General features: G+C 39.6%; 1 protein-coding gene across 12 annotated transcripts in view; it reads left to right on the top strand.

Annotated features, from left to right (window-relative positions):
- The window catches only part of nrxn1a (neurexin 1a), a 1,527,797-nt gene that overhangs the window by 642,695 nt on the left and 861,072 nt on the right, over positions 1-24,030 (top strand). For all 12 annotated transcript variants that reach the window (XM_059985909.1, XM_059985911.1, XM_059985919.1 and 9 more), the window contains one exon: positions 14,025-14,463. In XM_059985909.1, the coding sequence (XP_059841892.1) occupies positions 14,025-14,463 (439 nt within the window). The remainder of the gene's footprint in view (positions 1-14,024; positions 14,464-24,030) is intronic.

The raw sequence follows: 24,030 nt of genomic DNA, 5'->3' as shown, positions 1-24,030 counted from the left end.
GTCCATGGGACACTCAAAGCTGCTGCGCAGGTTGACTTTATGGTTAAGAAAGCATATGGTACATTGGCCTTCATCAATGGTGGTATTGTGTTTAGGAGCTGAGAGGTAATGTTACAGCTATATAGGACTCTGGTCAGACCCCACTTGGAGTACAGTGCTCAGTTCTGGTTGCTTCACTTTAGGAAGGATGTGGAATCCTTCAAAAGGGTGCAGAGGAGATTTACAAGGATGTTGCCTGGATTGGGGAGCGTGCCTTATGAGAATAGGTTGAGTGAACTCGGCCTTTTTTTTCTTAGAGTGATGCAGAATGAGAGGTGATCTGATAGAGGTCTATAAGATGATGAGAGGAATTGATCCTGTGGATAGTCAGAGGCTTTTCCGGAGGGATGAAATGGCTAACGCAAGAGGGCACAGGTTTAACGTAGTTGGAAGTAGGTACAGGGGAGATGTCAGGGGTAAGTTTTTTACGCAGAGAGTAGTGAGTGCATGGAATGTGTTGCTGGCAATGGTGGCGGAGGCGGATACAATAGTGTCTTTTGAGAGATTCCTGGACAGGTACAAAGAGCTCAGAAAAATTGAGGGCTATGGGTAACACTAGGTTATTTCTAAGGTATGGACATGTTCAGCATAGCTTAATGGGCTGAATAACCTGTATTTGCTGTAGGTTTTCTATGTTTCAATGTCTTACACTGCAGCTCTTGAATAACCAGCCTCATGCTATGGACCAGCAAGTCTGTTCTATGTACAGTATTGTTTGTTTGCAAAGCTTTCCTTTTAACTTCAGACTGATTCTTGCTTGTCATTTACATTAAGAACTGGAAGACTGTCTCCCCATTTTTGAAAGAAACTAAACAAAGAATATTGCTTGGAAGTTTAACTTACTCAAAAGCAACTCTTTAATCTTTAGAAGTGTCGGATGCCATCTTGAAAGAGCTGAAATTGGGAAGAAGAGCCCCCTGGCCCTGGGCAATCAATACCTATCACAAGGTGACTTACCTGCCTTCAGACCTTTCAGCTTCCTTCTCCTTAGTAATCGTTGCTACACTCACTTCTGTCCCCGACACTCAGAAATTACTGGCAGATTGCTAGTGTTTTCCACAGTGAAGAATGACACAGAATACTTACTGAGTTTGTCTGCCATTGCTCCAGTGTCATTTCTCAGTGGATACTTTGACAGCCTCACCAATGTTGGGTGTGCTTGAACCTGGATTGGTTCTGGTTGAATGAGAATCATGACCAATGAGCTGATGTGATATGGATTTGATTTAGTTATGGGATCAATAAAGTACTTATGATAATTATCATTGAAATGCAAATAATAAATCTTTATACTTATTTCAATCTATGCCAATTTTTATTTCTAAAGGATTTTTTTGATTCGTTAGATTTTATTATTTCATCCTTTCTATGAAAGGGCAAACGTTCCAGACTTAATAAAGTTCACCTTCAAAAGCCTAAAAGGGAAGGTGGCATGGCCTTGCCCAATTTTCATTTGTAATACTGGGCAGCCGATATTTGTTGTCTTACTTTTTGGTCTTTCTTTCATAATCAGCTTGACTGCCCAAAATGGGTTGCAATGGAGTTGAACTCTGGTAAGGATTTTTCCATTTCTGCACTTCTTGGACTAATTGTTAATCCTCTTATTAGACATACTTTGAGAATATGGGCTCAGTTCAGAAGATATAATGGTTTCTCTCTAGTTCTATTTTATATAACCATCTTTTTCGACCTTCAATGCAAGACTTAACATTTCATGAGTGGTACAGAAAGGGCATTAGGTGCTTTGAAGATCTTTTCATTGATAATCGTTTTGCAACTTTTGAACAACAGTCTTTAAAGTTTAATCTACCTAATACTCATTTCTTTAGATGTCTTCAAATTAGACAGTTTATTAACTCTTTAATATCAAACTTTCCTGAGATGCCCGAGAAAAAACATTGTGGACTTGCTTCTTTGTATGAACCCACTGGGCAAAGGTTTAATATCTGCTATTTGCAATAAGTTAGTGACCTTGAGGTGTGTCCTTTTTGATAAAATCAGAACTGCCTTGGAGCTTGATTTAAATATTTCTCTGTCCGATGAGTTTTGGGATTCAATTCTCAAATCAGTTAACTCAACCTCTTTATGTGCTCGCCACTGCCTTTTGCAGTTCTTAGATGTACAGTTGGCCCTCCTTATCTGTGAGTTTTGCATCCGCGAATCAAGAAAACCCAGAAGTGCTCTTCCAGCACTTATTGTTCAAGCATGTACAGACTTTTTTTCCTTGTCACTATTCCTTAAACAGTAATTGTAGCAGTATAACAACCATTTTACATAGCATTTACATTGTATTAAGTATTATAAGTAATCTAGAGATAATTTAAAGTATATGGGAGGATGTTCGTGGGTTATCATGGATCAGGATCGAAAAAAATTGGGAGTTCTCTTACTAAGTAAGTTGGAACAGGTACATCCAGCATTATTTAGCGTCAGTTAGTCAAACGTTTGACTTGGTATATAGATTACATTTTACCTTTCTATGCATATAAAACACTTAAGAACGTTTGTTTCAGTGCCAGGCTTGGGAATGGAAGTTCCTGAGTTTGATCCAGTGACAGATCACTTCCGAGCGCACTCTGCATCTGTGGTGGGTTGATGTGGAAGATCAAAAACTCAAAACCCCAAAACCCAATAATTAAACCACTGCGTTGCTTAGTAATAATTGTAGCTTTCATTGCGGCAGAGCCTTTCTCACTTTATCCTTTAAAATTGTTCCGATCATTGACTGACGTAGCCTAATGCTTTTACAATGACCGATGGCGCTTCACCTTTTTCCGATTGCTTTATAATTTCCACTTTATTTTCAATCGTGATCGTGATTATTTTTGTGAACAGAAACACTGTGGATTCAGAGCTCTACCACAGGGTCCTAATGTCCACCGCAATGAGGCAGGTTAAATTAGGTCTGTGATTCCCTGGGTCCTAAGATCCACTGCATTGAGACAGGTTGAATAAGGGACTTGAGCATCCGCATTTTTTGGTATCCGTGAGGGGTTCCAGAACCAATCCCTCGCGAATAAGGAGGGCCGACTGTATATAGGGCTCATATGTCTAAAACTAAATTATCCCAGTTTTATCCTGATGCTAGTCCCTTTTGTGATAAGTGTAAATGGGGTGTAAATTTTCAGTCTTGCAGTCGCAATATTGAAGGAAGCTATGGTGTTGGTTATTACCAATGTCTCTTGAATTTTTTTGTTGTATAAATTCTTATGCATATGTGTTGGCCCTGTCCTAGTTTGGAAAAATTTTGGAGAGGTTTTTTTTTAACTTTATCTCATATCTTAATTGCCATTTTGAACCTAACCCTCTGATTACTCTTTTTGGCACCTTGGGTGAAGTTGACGTGCATTTGAGTCTGACTAAATGTCGAACATTATCTTTTGCATCTCTTTTGGCTAGACGGTTAGTTCTTCTCAGGTGGAGAGATGTTGCTCACCAACTCATGCTCAATGGCTTAGAGATATTATGTCCTATTTATGTCTTGAAAAGATTCATTATTCACTTATTCAGACATAAAGTTTCATAAGGTGTGGGGACCTTTTCTTGAATATTTTCATAATTCCTCTTTAGATTAAAGGTTTATTCCTTTTTTGTACTACAATCCCTTACTTCAGGCTTTTTTCTATGATTAAGTTTTACGGTTTTTTTTGTTGTGAAATGCATTATAGTTTAGGTAGTAGGCATTATACTTTTTTTCTATTTACAGCTCTGTGGTGACGAAAGCTCTGATTAACTTTTCTTTACATTGTAATGGTTGGCTTGGAGGTTTGTAGTGGGAGGGTGGGGAGGATACTAACTTTCTATGATTTCATTTTGGGTGCTTTTTCTGTATTATGTATTGTATTTTTGATATGTTTGTTTAGCACTGTATAAATCTCCATTTTGTTGGTGTTTTTTTCCTGTTGTAGTTTAGAAACTTATAAAAATTAATTTAAAAAAGAAATACAAATAATTGATTTCTGAACTTAACTCAAGATTACTTGTAAGAAATGCTTTCATTGTATCTGCATCCTTCAATGCTTTATCAGTCTTGCAGTCGCAATATTGAAGGAAGCTGTGGTGTTGGTTATTACCAATGTCTCTTGAATTTTTTTGTTGTGTAAATTCTTCCCTGCTATTCTATGTTTTAGTCTTCTGATTCCTGCTGTTGACCATATCATTTGAGTGATCCTTTGATAATGACAGCTAGGCACTTAAAATGACAATTAAGGACCCAGAAAAAAAATAACAGTTCGGTATGTGTGCTGATAACTAATGGAGTTGAGCCTTTTTCTCAGTTTCATTGCCTTTGCTACATCTGTTGCCAGGATGTAGCTTTCCATTATAGAACATCAAAAAGTGTCTTCCTTCTTTAAAGAACAGAGCTTCCCTTCCTCCAACATTAATGATGCTCCTTACCTGCATCGCCTCCTCCATTTCCTGTACATGCATGCTCACCCCATCTTCTTGTTGTCTTAATAGTTATAGAGTTCCTCTTATCCTTAACTACCATCCTATCAGCTTCTGCATTCAGCACTTTAACCTCCATGACTTCCACAATTTCCAAGGGATCCTACCACTAAAGATATCTTTACCTTCCCTCTCCCTCCACTTTCTGCAGTGATGGCTCCCTCTGTGTTTCCCTTGTCCATTCGCCCCTCCCCACTAACCTCCTTCCCAACACTTACCACTGCAAGTGACCTTAGTGTGTTACGAAACCCCGTAACTGGGTCACTTACCAGCAAAGATAGAGAGGTCCATTGAAGTCTGATGGTACTATTTTTAAAAGTATTTATTGATAAAGGGGCACAAAAATAAGATAAATGCAAACATACAGATAATATACGTCGTCAATACTAAATCTAAAGCGCGGATATAATAATAACCAATAAGAAATAGCTCTATCATTGTCTAGGGGATAATGTATTGTCCAATGGAAATATAACAGTCACTGTTAGTTCGTTCAAGCTGTAGCATTGTTGGGTTTAAGAGCGAGGCGGTTTAAACTTGCCCAGGTCTTTTATGATGCCAATCCATTGAGTCGGGGAGTGGGTTTCCCCGTTGTTAGCTAAAAGCCGTTTCCCTGGTTCCAGCCACCAGTTCCAGCAAAGGAACTGAACGCGTGTGGCCTCCTTCAGATGACTTCCTGCTGTTACGTGGTCGCTTAACGTTTCTTCTGGTGCATCTGAGGGGCTGTTCCTACAGACCCTCTTTTATCCTGACTCGCAGGGTCGTAGATGTCAATCAGGTTGGGGGTGTGCACTCTCTCCCTCAACCAGCCCACTTTGCCTGAGGGCGTTCACATAGCATAGTCTCCAATCCATGCTTCGCCTTCCGGAGACAATGGCCATGTCCCGTAGCTTTACATCACTGGGGAAACGAGACATTCCGCACGTCTCTCCCTCATGGTCCTGGGCCCCTTGACCCAACCCAACAGTGATCTTGCGATTCTCACAAAGGAGGGGGCTACCCCACACCCTTCGGCCCCTCAGAGCTGTGGTACATTCATAACCAGTGCTATACATGCCCATACAGCTCCTCCCTCACCTTTATTCAGGGCCCCAGGCACTCCTTCCAGGTCAAGGTACACTTACCATGCAAGTTTGCTGGGGTCGTCTATTGTACTGACAATGCGGCATCCTCTACATGGGTGAGACCTGCCATATATTGGGGGACTACTTCATCAAGCACCTCCGCACCATTCACCACAAGCTTCCCAGTGGCCAAACATTTTAATTCCCACTCCCATTCTCGTTCCAATATGTCAGTCCATGACCGCCTCTTGTACCAAGTTGAGTCCATCCTCAGGGTGATTGAGTACCTTATATTCCATCTGAATAGCCTGCAACTTCACAGCATGAATATTGATTTCCCCTTTCAGTAAACAGATTTTATCCACACCACCCCCCCCCCCCCCACACTTCCCCTATTCCCTGCTCTGACATTATAACTCTTCTCACCCACCTATTACTTCGGGACCCCTCCTCACTCTCTTTCTCCTATGGTCCACTCCTCCGACCCTTGACCTTTACTACACACCTGCTTTATCGATCACCTTCTAGCTCGCCTCCTTTCCCTCCCTCCTCAGTCCTGAGGAAGGGTCTCTGTCTGAAGCATCGACTATCAATTAATTTTCATAGATGCTGCCTGACCTGATGATTTCCTTCAGCGTTTTGTATGTAGCCATTGGATAGATATTGGTGGCAGATAAAGGAAAAGGAAGACATCAGTGCGCACTTAAATAGGACAATAAAATATAGGCAAATTTTAAGTAGCAATTGGTAATAATGTGACTAAGGAAGCTGCACAATACCCTGCAAGTATACAGTATGTTTAACAGGATGAATAATTTGCATTTTAAAAGCCCCCTTGATATAGAAAAACATTCTAAATTGCTATTGCATTTTCCATTACGCTCTTCTTATCATCTCTTTTGTAAGGTTGCAGAAATGTGTAGTCTTTGTGAAGAAAACATTTTGGAGCTTTGGTTGAAAAACAAGTAGAAAACAATTTCAAATAATCAGTAAATGATTTTGTTCTATTACAAGCATAAAGATCATGTTTCTTTTGCATTGTTAATGCCGACATTCATTTCATGGCATGCTCTAGGAGACTTCCTATGAGTTGATTGTGTTATTTGACAATATTACTTAATATTTTGCTGTCAATTTTTTACACATTTTATTCAAGTTTCCTGATCAGTAACAGAGAATTAAGTGGGGCTAAAGCTCAAGGTTGGGAAGAGTCAAAAAATTTTTGTGTCAGTCCTGCACCTGTAAATGTTTCATTCGGGACTCTAGGCTGTCAGAATGGTTTTGTCCTGCATGAGAAGGCAATATTAGTTCTCCATTTGGACATGCATCAGTTTTTTGTCTAGATATTGTAGAGCTTATCCTTTTATTTTTCCTTTGTAGTCACACAATTTGTGCTGGGGCAGGTTCATAAAATCACTCTCATTTTAACTAATTTTCTGCCCAATTTTCAGAGAACAAAGGAACTAAAATTAGTCTATATATTTCCTTCTTAGTCATTTTCCATGCCTAAATGTGTCTCCCCTATCATTCTACAACTTGTTTTATTACTAGGCTTATTATGTTTTCCTGGCAAGTTACCTCCTCTGCCCACCCAATTTACATCTAAGTCTTTGTTTATTGTTCTCTACTCTACACATTTCTCCCTGTTTATATCCTTTCTAATTTAGTTGTCTGCTTAGTGCTCCACTTCCCACTTATCTCCATTCTCCCTCCTGATTATTATCTCACCCCCCGCCCCCCCCCCCCCCCCGTGTGGTCATGTTCTTTGAGCTGTTGCTGTTCATGCTTGTTATTTCTGAAAAAAATCACATTTCTGCGACACCTTACTGCTCTTTGGCAATTGATGTCTTTTTATTTTGCATTTATTTATTGACTACCCTGACATGCATGTACATTCTAAATGAAGACAGCTGGCATTTCTGCAGCTATCTTTGCACTAAAGAAGATAAAAAGGGGCATTGCAGGTGCATTAAAAAAAGGCGTCATGTCACATAAGGAAGCAAATCACTCAATTTGTGGATAGTTAGAATGTTTTAAAAGAAGAAAGCAAAGCAGGGAGTTTTATGGTAAGAATTATAGACTGCATTCTTTTATAAGCTATTCAGAACCATTGCTTTCTGCACTCATCTTGGTTGAACGTGGAGAGCAGTTCTTATTAACTCGCTGCATCTTGGAGTCAGACTGAGAGTCCTGAGGAATGAGGTGTCTTTGGTGTTGAAATGAGGAAGGCCAACCCTAACTTGACAGGAAGAATGCAATGATGTTTTAGCTGCTTATAAAGCTGAGATAATCTTTAAAGCTTTTATACATATCTACCATGCAGATATATCAAAAAATACTGAATCAAACTATTTTAAATACATTGAAACATAATTAAAATATTAAACTAAAGCTTAATAATTAAATGTAGTCTAGAATCCACACTGAAATCAATAGCATCTAAATGTTCTGTTGTGTTTTTAATATTTCAATAATATTTGAGTAATCTTTTATTTTTTCTATGTACACACATACATACAATATTAGTAAATTAAGCATTCTTGTTTGTTTAAATAGTTCATTATGTGTTATATGTATAAATATATGAATTGCATACGTCATCACGTTACCACGTGATACTTCTAGACCTCACTTGAAGTAAACCTGAAAACGGACTCACGTATCTGCTTTTAAATGTGTGTGTGTGAGAGAGAGAGAGAGAGTGATTGATCGACCTCCCATGGTAAAATTTGGGGAACCAGACTGAGCACTTGTAAGTTTTGAATTTGTAATGGATCTTTATGAGTTCAGACATTATTTTTGTAGGAATGGTTGAATTACCATAAGACATAGGAGCAGAATTAGGCTATTTAGCCTATCAAGTCTGCTCTGCCAATCAATCTTTGCTGAATGCCAGGAGTTTCCGTTTTAGTCATGAGACATGGCTAAAGAAACTTGGCGCATTGTTTTTCAGAAGTAACTGATGAAATTAATGAATGGGATTTACTGTGCAGTATAGCTTTAGATCAAGTTTTTGGAAGCTGCTGTGAAGTACATTGAAACTTGGGGTGGTTATGTAAACTCCCAATTTACTCCTGACCTAATTACGGGACAATATACAATGACCAATTAATCTACAAACTGATACATCCTTGGACTCTGGGAGGAAGCCAACGCAGTCAAGGGGGAGAACATACAAATTCCTTTCAGGCAGTGGTTGCAATTGAACCCGGGTCACCGGTACTGTAAATCTTTGTGCTAACCAGAATCCTATCGTGCCACGCTTAAAGAGCGATATTGGAGCTGGGTCATCAATTAAGCAAAAAGAAACATTCTCATTCAAAGGAGGAAGTTTAGCAGTGTTGACAAAAATGAAAGTGAATAAATCCCTGGGGCCTGGTTGAATGTATCCCAAGACATTGTTGAAAGCAGGGGAAGGAATTGGAGCAGAGCCTCATGTATCTTCCAGCTACAGGTAAGAAACCAGAAGGCTGGAGGGTAGCTAATTTTCTGTTTTAATTTAAAAAATAGTTGAAAGATCAAACCAGGAAACTTCAGGCTGGTTAGCCTGACATCAATGGCAGTAAAATTATTGGAGACAAGAAATCAGAAATCCAATATTTGAAGGGATGACCAAGAAGATGGATGAAGCAGAGCAGTGGGCAATGTACTCATGGACATCTGCGAGATTTTTGACAAGAACATATGTGATAGGCTATTTCAAAAAGTCAGATCACATGGGTCCAGATAAGATACCTAACTGATTATAAAATTGGCTTTGTGAAGGAGACCATCAAAGTCAAAATGAAATGAGTTTATTGTCATATGCACAAGTACATGTATGTGCACATGTAATGACATAGTTACTTGCAGCAATATTACATGCACATCATATATAAGCATCATTCACAAAGAAAACATAAATTATGCACAACTTTTTACTGTAGTCTTTTCTAGTGCAAGTGGTTGTACTGTTGCTAAATTGTAGGATTAAGGCTTTGCTGGTTGATTTGAGAACCACACTACTGATAGGAAGTAGCAGTTCTTGAATCTGATGGTGTGGGACTTCAGGTTTCTTTACCTCCTGCTTGATGATAGTGAAGGGTTGTTTTTAGATTGGAGGCCTATGCCTAACTGTGTGCTGCAAGAATTGGTGTTGGGTCCTCTGTTGTTTGTCCTGTGTGATTGATTTGTGTTGGAATGTAATTGGAAAGAATAGAAAGCTTGTGGATGACAGCAACATTAGTTTTGTGGTGGACAATGAAGAACATTGTCTAAGGTTACTACAGATTCTTGATCAACTGGGAAAGATGGATTTTACTCAGAAAAATCCATAGTGCTGCATTTTGGAAAGTTATCCCAGAGGAGAACACATACAGAATAGTGAATGACAATGCCCTTGGGAGTGTTGAAGAACAGAGAGAGATAGTAGGAGAGGAAATATTTCCCTGAAAGTGGCAACACAGGCAGTTAATTTTGAACATGCTTGCCTTCATCAGATGGGATACTGAGCATAGGAACTGCGTTGGAACCTGAGTACAGGAAATGGAATGCAATGTTGCAGTTGAGCACAATATTGGTGAGACTAAACTTGAAATATTGTGTGCTATTCTAGTCAATAGTCAACTTGAAGGATGTGACTCAGCTAGAAAGGGGACAGAAAAGATTCACAGGTATGTTGCTGGGACTGGAGAGTTTCAGTTATAAAGAAGGACTACACAGGCTGGATTTGTTTTCATGAGATCAAAGAAAGCTGAAGGGTGACCTTGCTGAAATTTATTAAATCATGAGGGACATAGATAAGATAAAAAGGTCATGCTATTTTTCCCAGGTCAGAGGAGAAGGATTTAAAGTAGAACTGAAATGCAGGTTTGTCACGTAGCGGGTGGCAGATGTATGGAGCAAACTGCAGATATGTTTGGACAGGTACAAGGATAGGAAGTTTTTAATGGGATACGGCCAACAAACAAGCATTTGGTACGAGCTCAGGAAGGCATCTTGGTTGAGACAAGTCTCTTTGACAGAAGAGCCTATTTCCATATCATTATCAGTCAAGATGAGTTAGTTGGGCAGTTTTGGCTGAGAAATTGACATGCAGATTCAATTATGCTTACCACTAGTACATGCAAAATGTTGATATGGCAAGCGTTTTCGAATAGTTGTCACAACAGAAGAGTTGGGGCATTCATCCAGTTTGGCAATATCACAGAGCTTAGCTGTAATTGGTTAACTTTACTGCTTCTAAATTCTCCAATGTGAATAGATGACATTCAGGTAACGTTAAACTAATACTGCTAATTAAAAATAGAACAGGCTAGAAATGATCAACAACTCAAACATCTATGCTTATTATGAAACAATAAGCCTGTTTGATCAAACATAAGCATTTACTTTTATAGGAGAGTAGGTCTTTGTAATAAACTCCTTTTTATTTTCCATAGGTATAAATCTTTGAGTCACACACAATATTGTTACCTATACATAGTGAATCCAGAGGCAGTAGCAGAAGAATGCTTGGACTGCCATCACTTATGAAGTTTCTGAAAGACAGTTGCAAGAGCAATCAGTATTCAAGTTATCAATTGAGCAGAGTCTGCCATTGCTGTCACAACCATGACTCTTCCTCCTACATACTCTTGTAAATGACTTTCTAAAACTATCCTGCAGCTACAAGGCAATCAGATATTCTTAGTACTATTTCAGTATGCAAGACCAAATTAACTAATTGCAGAAGAAAATCTGAATAAGAGCCTTTTTTTTATAGTACCATTCTGTTAAAATGTGTTCATTCTCTTTCAACACAAGGAATTCATAAGTGATCAGGGCATTTAAATTTTTTCATCTTCTGATGTTCATTTCTTCTGCAATCTCAAAGATATAATATGAAGATCAATATGGGGTGATGTAGTTGTCAGCTCTCAGGGTACAGAACTTCAGTTCCATTAAGGCAGTCCTTTTCTTATGCAACTTGATTGTGAGCAGACACTCCTGCTGGCCGCATATCTGGAGCTTCTGCTTGGGGACTTTGAAACTGTCTGCTATGTGTCACTTCAGTGACACTCAAATGTCTGGCATAATTTGTTTTCTAGACAAATACAGAACAATTCCAATTATAGGAATTGTACTGGATAGTTTAAGGGCAATCACTAAAACATTGTATGGTTCACATACAGTGAATTGTGTTCTGATGTATACTGAACAAACACCAGTATGATCTTTCTGTAATACCTATTGATTATTCCACAGTACAGTCACATACTTCCTTGAAGAAGTCACTATTGGATGTGGCTGTCAATATGATGCTCTCTTTGAAGCAAAGGTTTCCTAGGTTTTTTAAAAACTGAAAGCAATTTATTCAAAGTCACAAATGTTAGTTAGCATATAGTCTCAGATAATTAACTTCGTTGTGTTGATCAAGTTGTGTTGCTTTTTTTCTGTGAACATACAAATGTTCTAACTGCAAACTTGCAGTCGATCTCCTGTGTGTCTATTGTTAGAACGTAATTTCCTTAATTTGAGTCTTGTGAATCATCTAGTTCTATAATCCCCTCACCTAATTCTCCAAATCGATTGTAAGAAAATTAATTCTATCAAGTCTTTTAGGAATCCACTAACTTCTGGTCTTCAACAAATTTTGCCTTATCAATATTAATAATTTTTCCTGGTTGACAGAAATTTTTATCATTTTCCTTCTGCTCCTTATCGTAACCACCATCAATCTCAGCAACTGTTTTCTCTCCCTGATGTTAGATTGTCCGGCAGAAATGATCTTAATTAATATGATTGTAAACACAGATAAGCAATATCTGTGTGGCCAATGAAGAAAAAGACAAAACCTTTCCCTACTTACCATAAATCGACATAGGTTTATACCACACAGCTGATCTGTTCAATGCCAACCAAGGTGCCCCATCCAAGCTCATCCCATTTGCTAGGGTTTGATACATAATATTTTAAACCTTTGCAATTCAGTCACTATCTTATAAACGTTTAAATTGAACCAGCCTCAGCCACCTCCTCTGGTAGCTGATTTCAAATGGATGCCACCCTTTGTATTAAAACAAAGTTGTCTCTGAAGTTCCTCTTGTATTTTTCCACTCTCACATTAAACTTCTGCTCTCCAGTTCTTGTTATTTCAGCTCTAGAAAAAGTCTAACTGCATTTGCCCTATCTATGCTCCTTATGATCCTATACACTCTCAGATTCCCACCCCCTAGCTAATATAATCCTAGCCAGTCCAGCCTCTCTCTTTAATTCAGTTCCTCAAGTCATGACGACATACTTGTCTGCACTTTACCCCATTTAATAGCATCTTTCCAGCACCATGTTGCAGAAACGCAAGGGCAAATGCCAGTATAAGCTCCCTGCATCTTGAGCGTGTCCTGAAAGCATTGTTCATCCTCAATATCTTTGCAATGTGTTGGCACTTAAAATTGACAATACCTGTCCAAATTTATATTTCCCCATACAAATTATATGCAAGTTACTTTAAAAACAACATCAAGTTATCAGAATGTGAAAGCTGCAGGCCTGGTGGTAACTCCATGAGAAAGTGGAGATAGAGATTTACTTGTAACAAAGCATTGTAAGAAAAACAAGTCATAGTAGTGATTTAACTGATATTTTACTGTGGCACACATGGAAGTTTAGGGCTGTTTCTATCAAAATCAGATTGTAAATAGTCTCCTGTTATCCATTATATGCAAGGAAGAAAAGTAAAAAATACTCGGTGGACAGCATGATTGTACTTGTCATGTCTTTCAACTTATCTTGAACTGTATACAATTCTTTTGGGGTGATGAAGTTGTCATTCAGTGTCAATGGCACTTGTTTTGAAAAACCTACCAGGCAGGCCACTTTTTCTGAGAATCTCTTCCATAGAAACCAGCAGCTGATACGTCTATTCCAGTATTTCATCTACAAAGTTGATCGGGTATGCTGTATTTGGTCTTGTTCTCATGTCCTCCACCCTCTACCATACCCCTACCTGAGCTTCTGGTTGAAAATGTGGTGTATGATTTATAGTGACCAGCTACTCAGTTTTGTAATGCTTTTAAAGTATCTTATTGGTGAAATTTCCATCATTTACAGCAACTTTTATTAGAATGTAAGTCTACCTTCTTCACCAATCCTTTATTCAGTGAATACCTAAATTGAAATTCTGGTCATATCTTTTGTGGTTAGAATGTCAAACTATCGATGTGTCATCCAAAGTTAAAGTATTAACAAACTAGCCTTGTGAATTTCTATGAGCATCAAGTGGATAAAAACATAAAGAATTTGAAATGCTTCTCTTCTAGCATTGGTGTTATAATGGAAAGTTGCTGCATTAATAATATCCCGGATGACTATTATTCTTTATATTTTATGATCATTGCTTTTCTCCTGTCAGTGCATGTTTTCTTAATTTTCACTAACATTATTTATTTATAAGCTTGGCTGTAATTAGTTTTCTGAAGAATTCAATTATTAACATTGTTATTTCACTTGCAGGTGGTTTATAAAAATAATGATGTTCGTTTGGAATTATCACGGCTTGCAAAACAAGGAGATCGTAAGATGAAGATTCATGGAATGGTAGCTTTCAAATGTGAGAATGTTGCAACACTTGACCCAATCACATTTGAAACTCCTGAATCATTTATTTCTCTACCAAAGTGGAATGCTAAAAAGACAGGCTCCATCTCATTTGACTTTCGCACCACTGAGCCAAATGGACTGATTCTTTTTAGTCATGGCAAGCCACGGCACCAAAAAGATGCTAAAAATCCACGAATAGTAAAGGTGGACTTTTTTGCCATTGAAATGCTAGATGGGCACTTATACCTTCTGCTAGACATGGGATCTGGTGCTATTAAAACAAAAGCTACTCAAAGAAAGGTGAATGATGGAGAGTGGTATCATGTGGATTTTCAGAGAGATGGAAGATCAGGTAAGACTTCTATCTGCTATTCTTTTCAATGCCAGAAAATCAGTTTGGAATAAGGAACAATGATCAAAAAATAGCCTAAGTTATTGTACCTTGGTTTTGGCATTTTCTTATCTTATGATGTAGTTTGGAGACAAAACCAACTGAGAGTTCCTATGAGCCCGATGTGTAATGCACAACATGCATTATTTGCTGAACTAAAGTAAAGGTATTCTTTAATAAAAACTGTGAATAGAGCTGTAAATTCAGGAAGAGGTGGAGAATGGGTAGAAGTGCATATTCATTGCTAAGCCATGAATACTACTCTGTGCATTTGATTGAAATTTGATAGTTACAATCCAAACCCATGAACTGTACTGGACAGTCATTGGCTTCACTGAATCTTCAAAGTGTAAAGATCAATATCACTATGATTCTAAAAGAACTGCATAGATTTTATCTCCAAAGAATGTCAACACTAAGAATTTTAGAAGTTAGTCAAAATTGCGCTTTAGCTGTTACAAGGCTAAATAACATTTCACTGCACTTTATAGTACTTTTCTGATTGGAAATGATTCTTGAATGTTTGCAAAATTATCATACACATTCCTTGGGTTTATATTCTCACTATTTAAAGAATGGTCATGAGGTGAAATCATGTTGAATAGTGAAACCAATCTGAAAATGTTAAATGATTAGGAAAAAAGTCAGGACATTTTGCAAATTTAATGTAATTACTTCTTAATATCTGTGCAAGTATCAGTAAAAAAGCTGAAGTGGTTGATTTTTCAGAGGACAGATAAAGGGGTTTCTATCCAGTATTCCTATAGCAAGTGCAAAAGTTTATCTGGAAAGTCTGATCAATTATGAATAGTAACTAGGTGAACTGGTTTAGGACAAGTATCAGACCATACAATGTGGAGGAGGAAATTAACTCAGTTATTCAAGATTCTTCAATGATCCACTTTTCAGTTGCACCTAATTATTCAATCTGCCTCACGCAAGGCAAAATGAAGCTAATAAATGAATGATATAGTAACAGTGGCACACATTGTAAACCCATTAGTCAGATTGAAGGTTTCAGCTTATATCTTTTGTATGTAGCATTAGTTTTGCAAACTATTAACGCGACACCATAATAAAAGTGCTTCATGTTGGTGGCAGTATTCTATGTAATAAAGATGGCTTTCAATGGGCTCACAAAACTCATATTAAGAAGTTGAAGAAAAATATTATTCATCTATTTTTATTGCATGAGCTGTGCTTACATTTGAGCTTCAGCAATATAATTTAAAGAATAATCTTTCATCTCTTTGTTTTTACTGATAAGTGTTTATGAATGCAAAGGCAATGATTCTTCCCAAATTATCACTGAACTTCTTAATTAGTAGCAAATATGAATTCTGTACTGTTTGTCTTACATACAATAACTGGAAACTATGAAACATATCAGTATCACTCAATACTACAGAATTTCAGCGTAGTCTTTTCATTCTATATCTGAAAGTTTTTATGATATTTTTCATAAATTCAGCCCTAATCTGAAAATAGCACATTTTATATTTTACCATATCAAGTGAAATTCTAATGATTCAAGGCCTTGATCAACCTCAGAGGTCTCTGTCAGTTTGTAAGGCCATATATTTCTAAAATCTTTCACATAATTTCTTATAAAATCTTTACATATTTGTATGTCATGTTGATTCCTGATTATTTGTTCCGTACAAATATCAACAATGTTCCAGTTTTGCTCTTCTATTCTGAGTTGACATAAATGACTCTTGAAAGCAGATGCTCTTAAATAGTAACACTTTCTTGCAATACATGGAAACAAAAGATGTTAACTGTCTTAGGATCTGTTGATATTTACTTAGGATCAACGAGCATTCAAATATTAGTTATATATGCTACAAGTCAGAAATTAGTATGTTAATATCTTAATAATATTTTTAAAAAACATACCCTGCATTGGGAAGAAGTTTTTAATGAACTCCTTTGATTAAAAAAGCATCAGTCTTGATGCTTAACACTTGTATTATCACATGCTGGGTTGTTTTTTAAAATTTTCTACATCATTTCTGTATTTGTTTATTACTATTCTGATTTCAACTTTCAGAGCAACTCAGCACTTTACTGTTTGTGTCCCAAAACACTGAAATAACTTAACATGCAATAATTACAATTTCCAGCATGTCATTAAATTGTAGGTTTTTTATTGCATGTTAGATTAGTATCAGCAATGAGTTGACATTTCAATGGACATGTACAAAGCACATTTTGATAACTTCAATAAAATTAGAAAAATATTTATGGTCAGATCAATCCATCATGTAAACAAACCTCCTCTCCATTGGCTTACACTCTCCACTGCCCGAGGAAAGCCGCCATCATAATTAAGGACCCTTCCCATCCTGGTCACTCTTTCTCTCAGGAAAACTAGTTTAAACCGTCTCGAATAGCATTAGCAGACCTCCCGACTGTTATATTAGATCCCCCCCAGTTCAGGTGCAACCTATCCCTCCTGTACAGGTCACTCTTTTTCCAGAAAATGTTCCAATGATCCAAGAATTTGTAAGCCCGCCTTCTGCACTATCTCCTCAACCATTCATTACTCTGTGCTGTCATCTCATTCCCACCTGCAGTAGCCCATGCACTGGGAATTATCTGGAAATTACTATGTGGAGGTCCTTCTCGTCAGCCACTTTGCTAACTCCCTTTAATCACTGAATAGGACCTCTTCCACTTTCCTACCTATGTCATTGGTGCCAATATGCACTACGACCTCTGGCTGTTCACCCTCTACTTCGAGAATATTCTGCAGTTGCTCCAATACATCCAGGACCCCAGCACCCAGGGGGCAACACACCAACCTAGTCTCTCTTTTTCTGTTTGTCTGCCTAACTACCAAATCCCCTATCATTACTGAACTGTCTGACTTTACCCTCAGTGCAGGCCACATTGCCACCAGCCTGGCTGCTGCTGCTGTGCCCTGACTGGTCACCCTGCCCACAACAGTATCCAAAGAGGCATACTTATTGCTGAGGGGAATGACCACAGAGGAACTCGACACTGACAGCTTAGTTCTCTTATCTCTTCTGATAATTTCCCACAATAATGGAGTTTGCAGTTTCAAACATTGATAGTAGAAATAGAATAATAGAAAATAAAACACACCTTAAACTACTGGCTACACGGTGCACCATATATATGTAAGTGTGGAATCAATCATTGTAATGCATTTGGGCTTGGGAGATTCTTTATCACAATTGTTTCAAGGTATTGGTAGTCGGTGTGTGTGTCCACGTCTTGCATATGCCATCTGAAGGAACTTCTCAAGTCCAAACTTCATAGCCAGTAGCTCCTATTTCCTGATGAAGGGTCTCGGCCCGAAACGTTGGCTACTGTTTTCTCAAGGATGCTGCCTGACCTGCTGAGTTCTTCCAGCGTTGTGTACGTATTCTAGCTCATTTTCCTTTTGGGCATAGTATGTCTAAATGTTAGTCAGTGACCTGATTGCATACATTATTCAGAATCAGAATCAAATTTAGTATCAGTGGCATAATTAGTGAAATTTGTTGTTTTGCAGCAGCAGTACATTGCAGTGCATAATAAAAATATAAATTACGGTAAGAAATACAGATAAAATGAAATTAAGTTAAAAACAAGTAATGCAAAAATAAGAGAAAAGAATTGTGAGGTAGTGTACCTAGGTTTATTGTCCATTCAGAAATCTGATGATGGAAAGGAAGAAGCTGTTTGTAAAACATTGAGTACATGTCTGCAGGATCCTGTATTTCCTCTGTGGTGGCAATGAGAAAAGGGCATGTCCTGCGTGATGGAGTCTTTATTGATGTCGGCTGCCTTTCTGAGGCATTGCTTCATTGCTGGGGAGGCTAGTGCCCAACTTGGAACTGGCTGAGTTTGCATTTTCCAATCCTGTATAGTGCCTCCCTCCCCCCATACCAGATGGCGATGCAACCAGTGAAGAATGCTCTCCCCTGTACTTCTATAGAAATCTACAAGAGTCTTTGATAACATACCAAGTACGTCATCATCTTGCTCCTAGATAGCCTCCAGGATTTTCTTCTTCAGCATCTCTTTGTGTTAGTCCTTTTCTGTCTTTGTTAAGAGCAAGCTAGCTTGACAGTAGAGTCTCCTTGAATCAGTGAGAGCCAGTCGTTATTAAAATATATATATATATATATATAATTCCCTTTTTCTCACTAGATTGCTTGTTTATGAATGTCTATTAAACATCATTCTTTCCTCGCCATTTATTCAGATAGAGCATTCAGATGTTCTATTAAAGCAAAAATGTCAGAGTTGACATTTCTATTGTAGCCTGCACCTTTTTGAATTTGGAAGGATCCTCCTTTTGACCTATAGAGAAACCCTTTGAACTTCCTATATTAGCACCTCAACTGCTTTCTTCTGCATTTGTTCCTTAATAAGCAATAGGTGCAGGAGTAGGCCATTCGGCCATCCCAGAGCCAGCACCGCCATTCAATGTGATCATGGCTGATCATCCGCAATCAGTACCCCGTTCCTGCCTTCTCTCCATATCCCTTGACTCCACTGTCTTTAAGAGCTCTATCTAACTCTTTCTTGAAAGCATCCAGAGAACTGGCCTCCACTGCCTTCTGAGGCAGAGCTTTCCATAGATCCACAACTCTCTGGGTGAAAAAGTTTTTCCTCAACTCCAGTCTAAATAGCCTACCCCTTATTCTTGAACTGTGGCCTCTGGTTCTGGACTCCCTCAACATCAGGAACATGTTTCCTGCCTCTAGCCTGTCCAATCCCTTAATAATCTTATTTGTTTCAATCAAATCCCCTCTCACCCTTCTAAATTCCAGTGTATACAAGCCCAGTCGCTCCAATCTTTCAACATATGACAATCCCGCCATCCCAGGAATCAACCTCATGAACCTAAGGTCTTAGCTTTTTGACTTGGTATATCTCAGTTTCTGCAACAGTCTGTCCTCCTCTAAATACAACGGTATTTTCTATTGTGTTGTTTATATCAGCAACTCCTTCAGGAACCTGATCAATCATTTACTGAAACTGTTTATTGTGGTTTGGATTCAGAAAGGCTTCATCCACAGATACTTCTCAAAACTTGAGTTGCGGATCATTAGAAATGCGATCTCACTGTCAACCAATGATTGAGTTCATTTGTTTGTGAAATGCAGACGGTTTTATATACTGAGAGATTCAGTACAGTTCTGTTGGTAGCTGTATATATTCCCCTCCCTGCTAATGCAAACAAGGCATTGGATGAGCTCTACAGCACCAACAGTGACTTTTGAACCAAACACCCTGATGGTATTTATCTTCATTGTCACTGGGGATTTCAACCATGCGAACCTAAATACAGTCCTACCTAAATTCTATCAGTACGTTGGTGTTGCACCCAGTGGTAAAAATGGACTAGACCTGGTTTATACTAATAAAGCAGGTGTATATAAAGCAGTCCTTCGAGCCCACATTGATCACCTATCTGTAATGGTCATTCCAGCATGCAAGCCACTGATAAAACAGGTCAGTGGTGAAAACATAGACAGAAGGGGCAAACCCAGCATTTCAGAGCTGCTTTGAAAACATAAGCTGGAGAATGTCCAGGGAGGCTGCTACCTATGGCAACCATGTTAACATTGAAGAATATGTGAATTCTATGACCAGCTGCATTGAGAAGTGTACTAAGGGTGTTACCATCATGAAACACATCTGGGTGAGGGCAATCAGAAGCCATGGCTTACTGCAGAGGCCTGTACGTGACTGAGGGATTGGATACTGCCTTTAGATCGGGGGATGCGACAGCTCTCAGGGAAGCAAGAACTGTGCTTTCCCGCTCCATCAGAAAGGCAAAGTGGGAGCATTCTCTGAGAATATACTGCCACTTCTGAGATACTAGGGACACAAGGCACATGTGGCATGGAATTCAGAGGATTACAGATACAGGTCTACCTTGAGCATCAGTGACCAGGATGCCTCACTCCCTGACAGGCTGAATGTCTTTTATGCCCAGTTTGATGAGCAGAGCAAAGTGTTGGTGAGGAAGGTGCCCATCCCCCAAGGGGAGCAGACACTGCATCTGGTGTTGGTGAGGAAGGTGCCCATCTCCCAAGGGGAGCAGACACTGCATCTGGTGTTGGTGAGGAAGGTGCCCATCCCCCAAGGGGAGCAGACACTGCATCTGGTGTTGGTGAGGAAGGTGCCCATCTCCCAAGGGGAGCAGACACTGCATCTGGTGTTGGTGAGGAAGGGGTTGGTGAGGAAGGTGCCCATCCCCCAAGGGGAGCAGACACTGCATCTGGTGTTGGTGAGGAAGGTGCCCATCCCCCAAGGGGAGCAGACACTGCATCTGGTGTTGGTGAGGAAGGGGTTGGTGAGGAAGGTGCCCATCCCCCAAGGGGAGCAGACACTGCATCTGGTGTTGGTGAGGAAGGTGTTGGTGAGGAAGGTGCCCATCCCCCAAGGGGAGCAGACACTGCATCTGGTGTTGGTGAGGAAGGTGCCCATCTCCCAAGGGGAGCAGACACTGCATCTGGTGTTGGTGAGGAAGGTGCCCATCCCCCAAGGGGAGCAGACACTGCATCTGGTGTTGGTGAGGAAGGGGTTGGTGAGGAAGGTGCCCATCCCCCAAGGGGAGCAGACACTGCATCTGGTGTTGGTGAGGAAGGTGCCCATCCCCCAAGGGGAGCAGACACTGCATCTGGTGTTGGTGAGGAAGGGGTTGGTGAGGAAGGTGCCCATCCCCCAAGGGGAGCAGACACTGCATCTGGTGTTGGTGAGGAAGGTGTTGGTGAGGAAGGTGCCCATCCCCCAAGGGGAGCAGACACTGCATCTGGTGTTGGTGAGGAAGGTGCCCATCCCCCAAGAGGAGCAGACACTGCATCTGGCTGAAACTGAGGTGAGGAAGACCCTTTGACCAGGGTCAACGAATGCAAAGCCTCGGGGACCAATAACATCACAGGTTGGGTTCTGAAAGACTGCACAGCCCAACTAACTGAGGTGCTGGCAGATATATTCAACATCTCTCATCTCTCTATTGTCCCCTTGGTTTTCAAGGCAGCAACCATCATTCCAGTGCCAAAGAAGGTGACAGTAACCTGCCTAAATGACCATCATCTGGTGATATTAACATCAACCACATTGAGGTGCTTTGAGCGGCTGGTCATGGAGCACATTAAAGCCTTGCTTCCAGCTACATTGGATGCTTTCCAGTTCGCTTGTTGCTCAAGTCGATTCACTGATGAAGCAACAGCCTTTGACTTCCACACTGTCCTGTCCCACATGGAAAGTGGGGCCTCCTATGCCAGGCTGCTGTTTATAGACTTCAGTCGGTGTTTAACACCATCATTTCCCAGAAACTGGTGTGGAAACTGTCCTCTCTGGGCCTCAACGCCTCCCTGTGCAACTGGATACTGGATTTCTTAACAGAAAGGCCACACTCAGTGTGTGCGGGCAGCAACGTCTCTAGTCCCATTACACTGAGCACTGGTGCTCTCCAAGGCTGTGTGCTCAGCCCACTGCTGTTCACACTGCTGACACGTGACTGCATTGCAGGATTCAGCTGAAACTATGTTAATTACAGATGACACAACAGTGGTTGGCATCATCAACAGTCATAATAAGTCAGAGTACAGAGAGGAAATGGGGCGGCTGGAGGTCTGGTGTGAGAAGAACAATCTAACTCTGAACGTGAAGATGACCAAGGAAATTATTGTGAACTTCAGGAAGGTGCAGGTGAACCATCCCCCTCTGAGAATGCATGGCTCCTCCACAGAGAGAGTTAAGTGCACCAAGTTCCTGAGAGTTCACATCACAGATAACCTCACCAGGTCTCTTAATATCACCTCTCCAAACAAGAAGGCACAGTAGCATCTCCACGTCCAAAGGAGACTGAGGAAAACGAGGCCTCCCCCTCAACCCCCATCTTAATTGCATTTTACTGGAGCACCGTTGAGAGCATCAGACAAGTTGCATCTCCATCTGATATGGGAGCAGCTGAACGTTGGAGTGGAAGTCCCTATAAAGGACTGTGCAGACAACTGAGAGGATCGTAGAGGATGGTCTCCCTACCACCCCTCAGGGACTTTTACCAGGAGTCCTGCAAAGCCTTTAGTATTATTAAGGATTTAACCCATCCATCCAGCTGACTTTCTACTATCGGGCAGGAGATGCTGATGCATTAAAACAAGAACGGTCAGGGTGAGAACCAGTTTCTTCCCTCAGGCCATTCGGCTTCTGAACTCCTTTCCGCATCACTGGTTAATCTGTTCTGTACCTGGCAATATTTAATTTTTTGCACTTCTGTTTTTTTATTTATGTGTAATCCACCTTTAGATTTCATCCTTACTTTCATAACTTCTTATGTGTTATATGCGGTATGTACACTTACTTCAGTGCTTTACACCCTGGTTTAGAGAAATGTTGTCTCGTTTGATAATATACATGCACAGTATATCATTAAACAACAATAAACTTGACTTGACTGTTGAACTGATTTGATTGCAAACTGTATGTCATTAGTACAAGAAGTTCTGCAGATTCTGGAAATACAGCACAACACATGCAAATTCTGAAGGAACTCTGCAGGTCAGGCAGCATCTAAGAAAATGAATAAACAGTTGACCTTTTGGGCCAAGACTGTAGGCTATTGCTCTATTCAGTGTGACTTGATATCTGCACCTTCATTCTCTGGAAAATGGGTTTTCTTCCAAATGCATTTATACTAACCAGCTTTGCTTCTTTACTGTGATATGAAAGTCTCATTTTGACTCTTTGCTCTTGTTATGATTTCCATGCTGTGCAGAGTGCAACAGTCTTATGTTTAGATATAGGTTTAAAAAAACATGCACACAGTAATTTGGCGTGTACATGGTGTTTGATATCCATTTACTATTATTTCCTTTCTTCAATGCCCCTCCTGAACTATCTTACAAAAGTCATTTTAACTAAATAGTCCATTAATTACAGCTTTCTTGTAACATTGACATTTCTTTTCCTTGATCTATTTAAGCGCTTGATGAATTGTTGAGGCAAGTTCTTCATCTGTTTGAGTTCTGTGGTTATGCTATAGTTTTCCCATAGGAAATTTCCCCTCAGGTTTGCATTTTGGAAGAAATAAATAAGGAATAACAAAGCCACATTAGGTCGCCTGAAACTGAAGACTCTCACAATCCACAATATCAGAAAAAACATTGTTTCAGATTCTGACACTCTAATGTCAATTTGCTGAGAGATTTCTTGGCCTCTAGTATTACAAATGAAAAGCAACAAAATATACATTATACATCTGTGTTCACTTGTTGCAAATTTGCATCAGTTGGTTGCATGTTACACAGTCGTAAGCACACCTTGTTCTAATGCTTGATTATGAAATCAGATTCACATACAGTTTATTTGGTTGCTAGTTATGGTTAACATGAGTTGGCCAGAAGGATTTCTCTGGGCTTAAGGCAACCTACTAAATGGATGCATCTCTCTTTAGTCTCGGGTCTTTGCATGTCTTCCTCTGATTATTGTCCTCTTGTCATGGTAAAATATTTCCCTCTTTGCCAAATGTATGTTCATTTTTTCTTTATCTCT

The sequence above is a fragment of the Hypanus sabinus genome, chromosome 12 (assembly GCF_030144855.1).
Source record: "Hypanus sabinus isolate sHypSab1 chromosome 12, sHypSab1.hap1, whole genome shotgun sequence".
Taxonomy (NCBI): Eukaryota; Metazoa; Chordata; class Chondrichthyes; order Myliobatiformes; family Dasyatidae; genus Hypanus; species Hypanus sabinus.
Note: the sequence above shows the minus strand (reverse complement) of the source record. Positions and strands in the feature narration are given on the sequence as shown.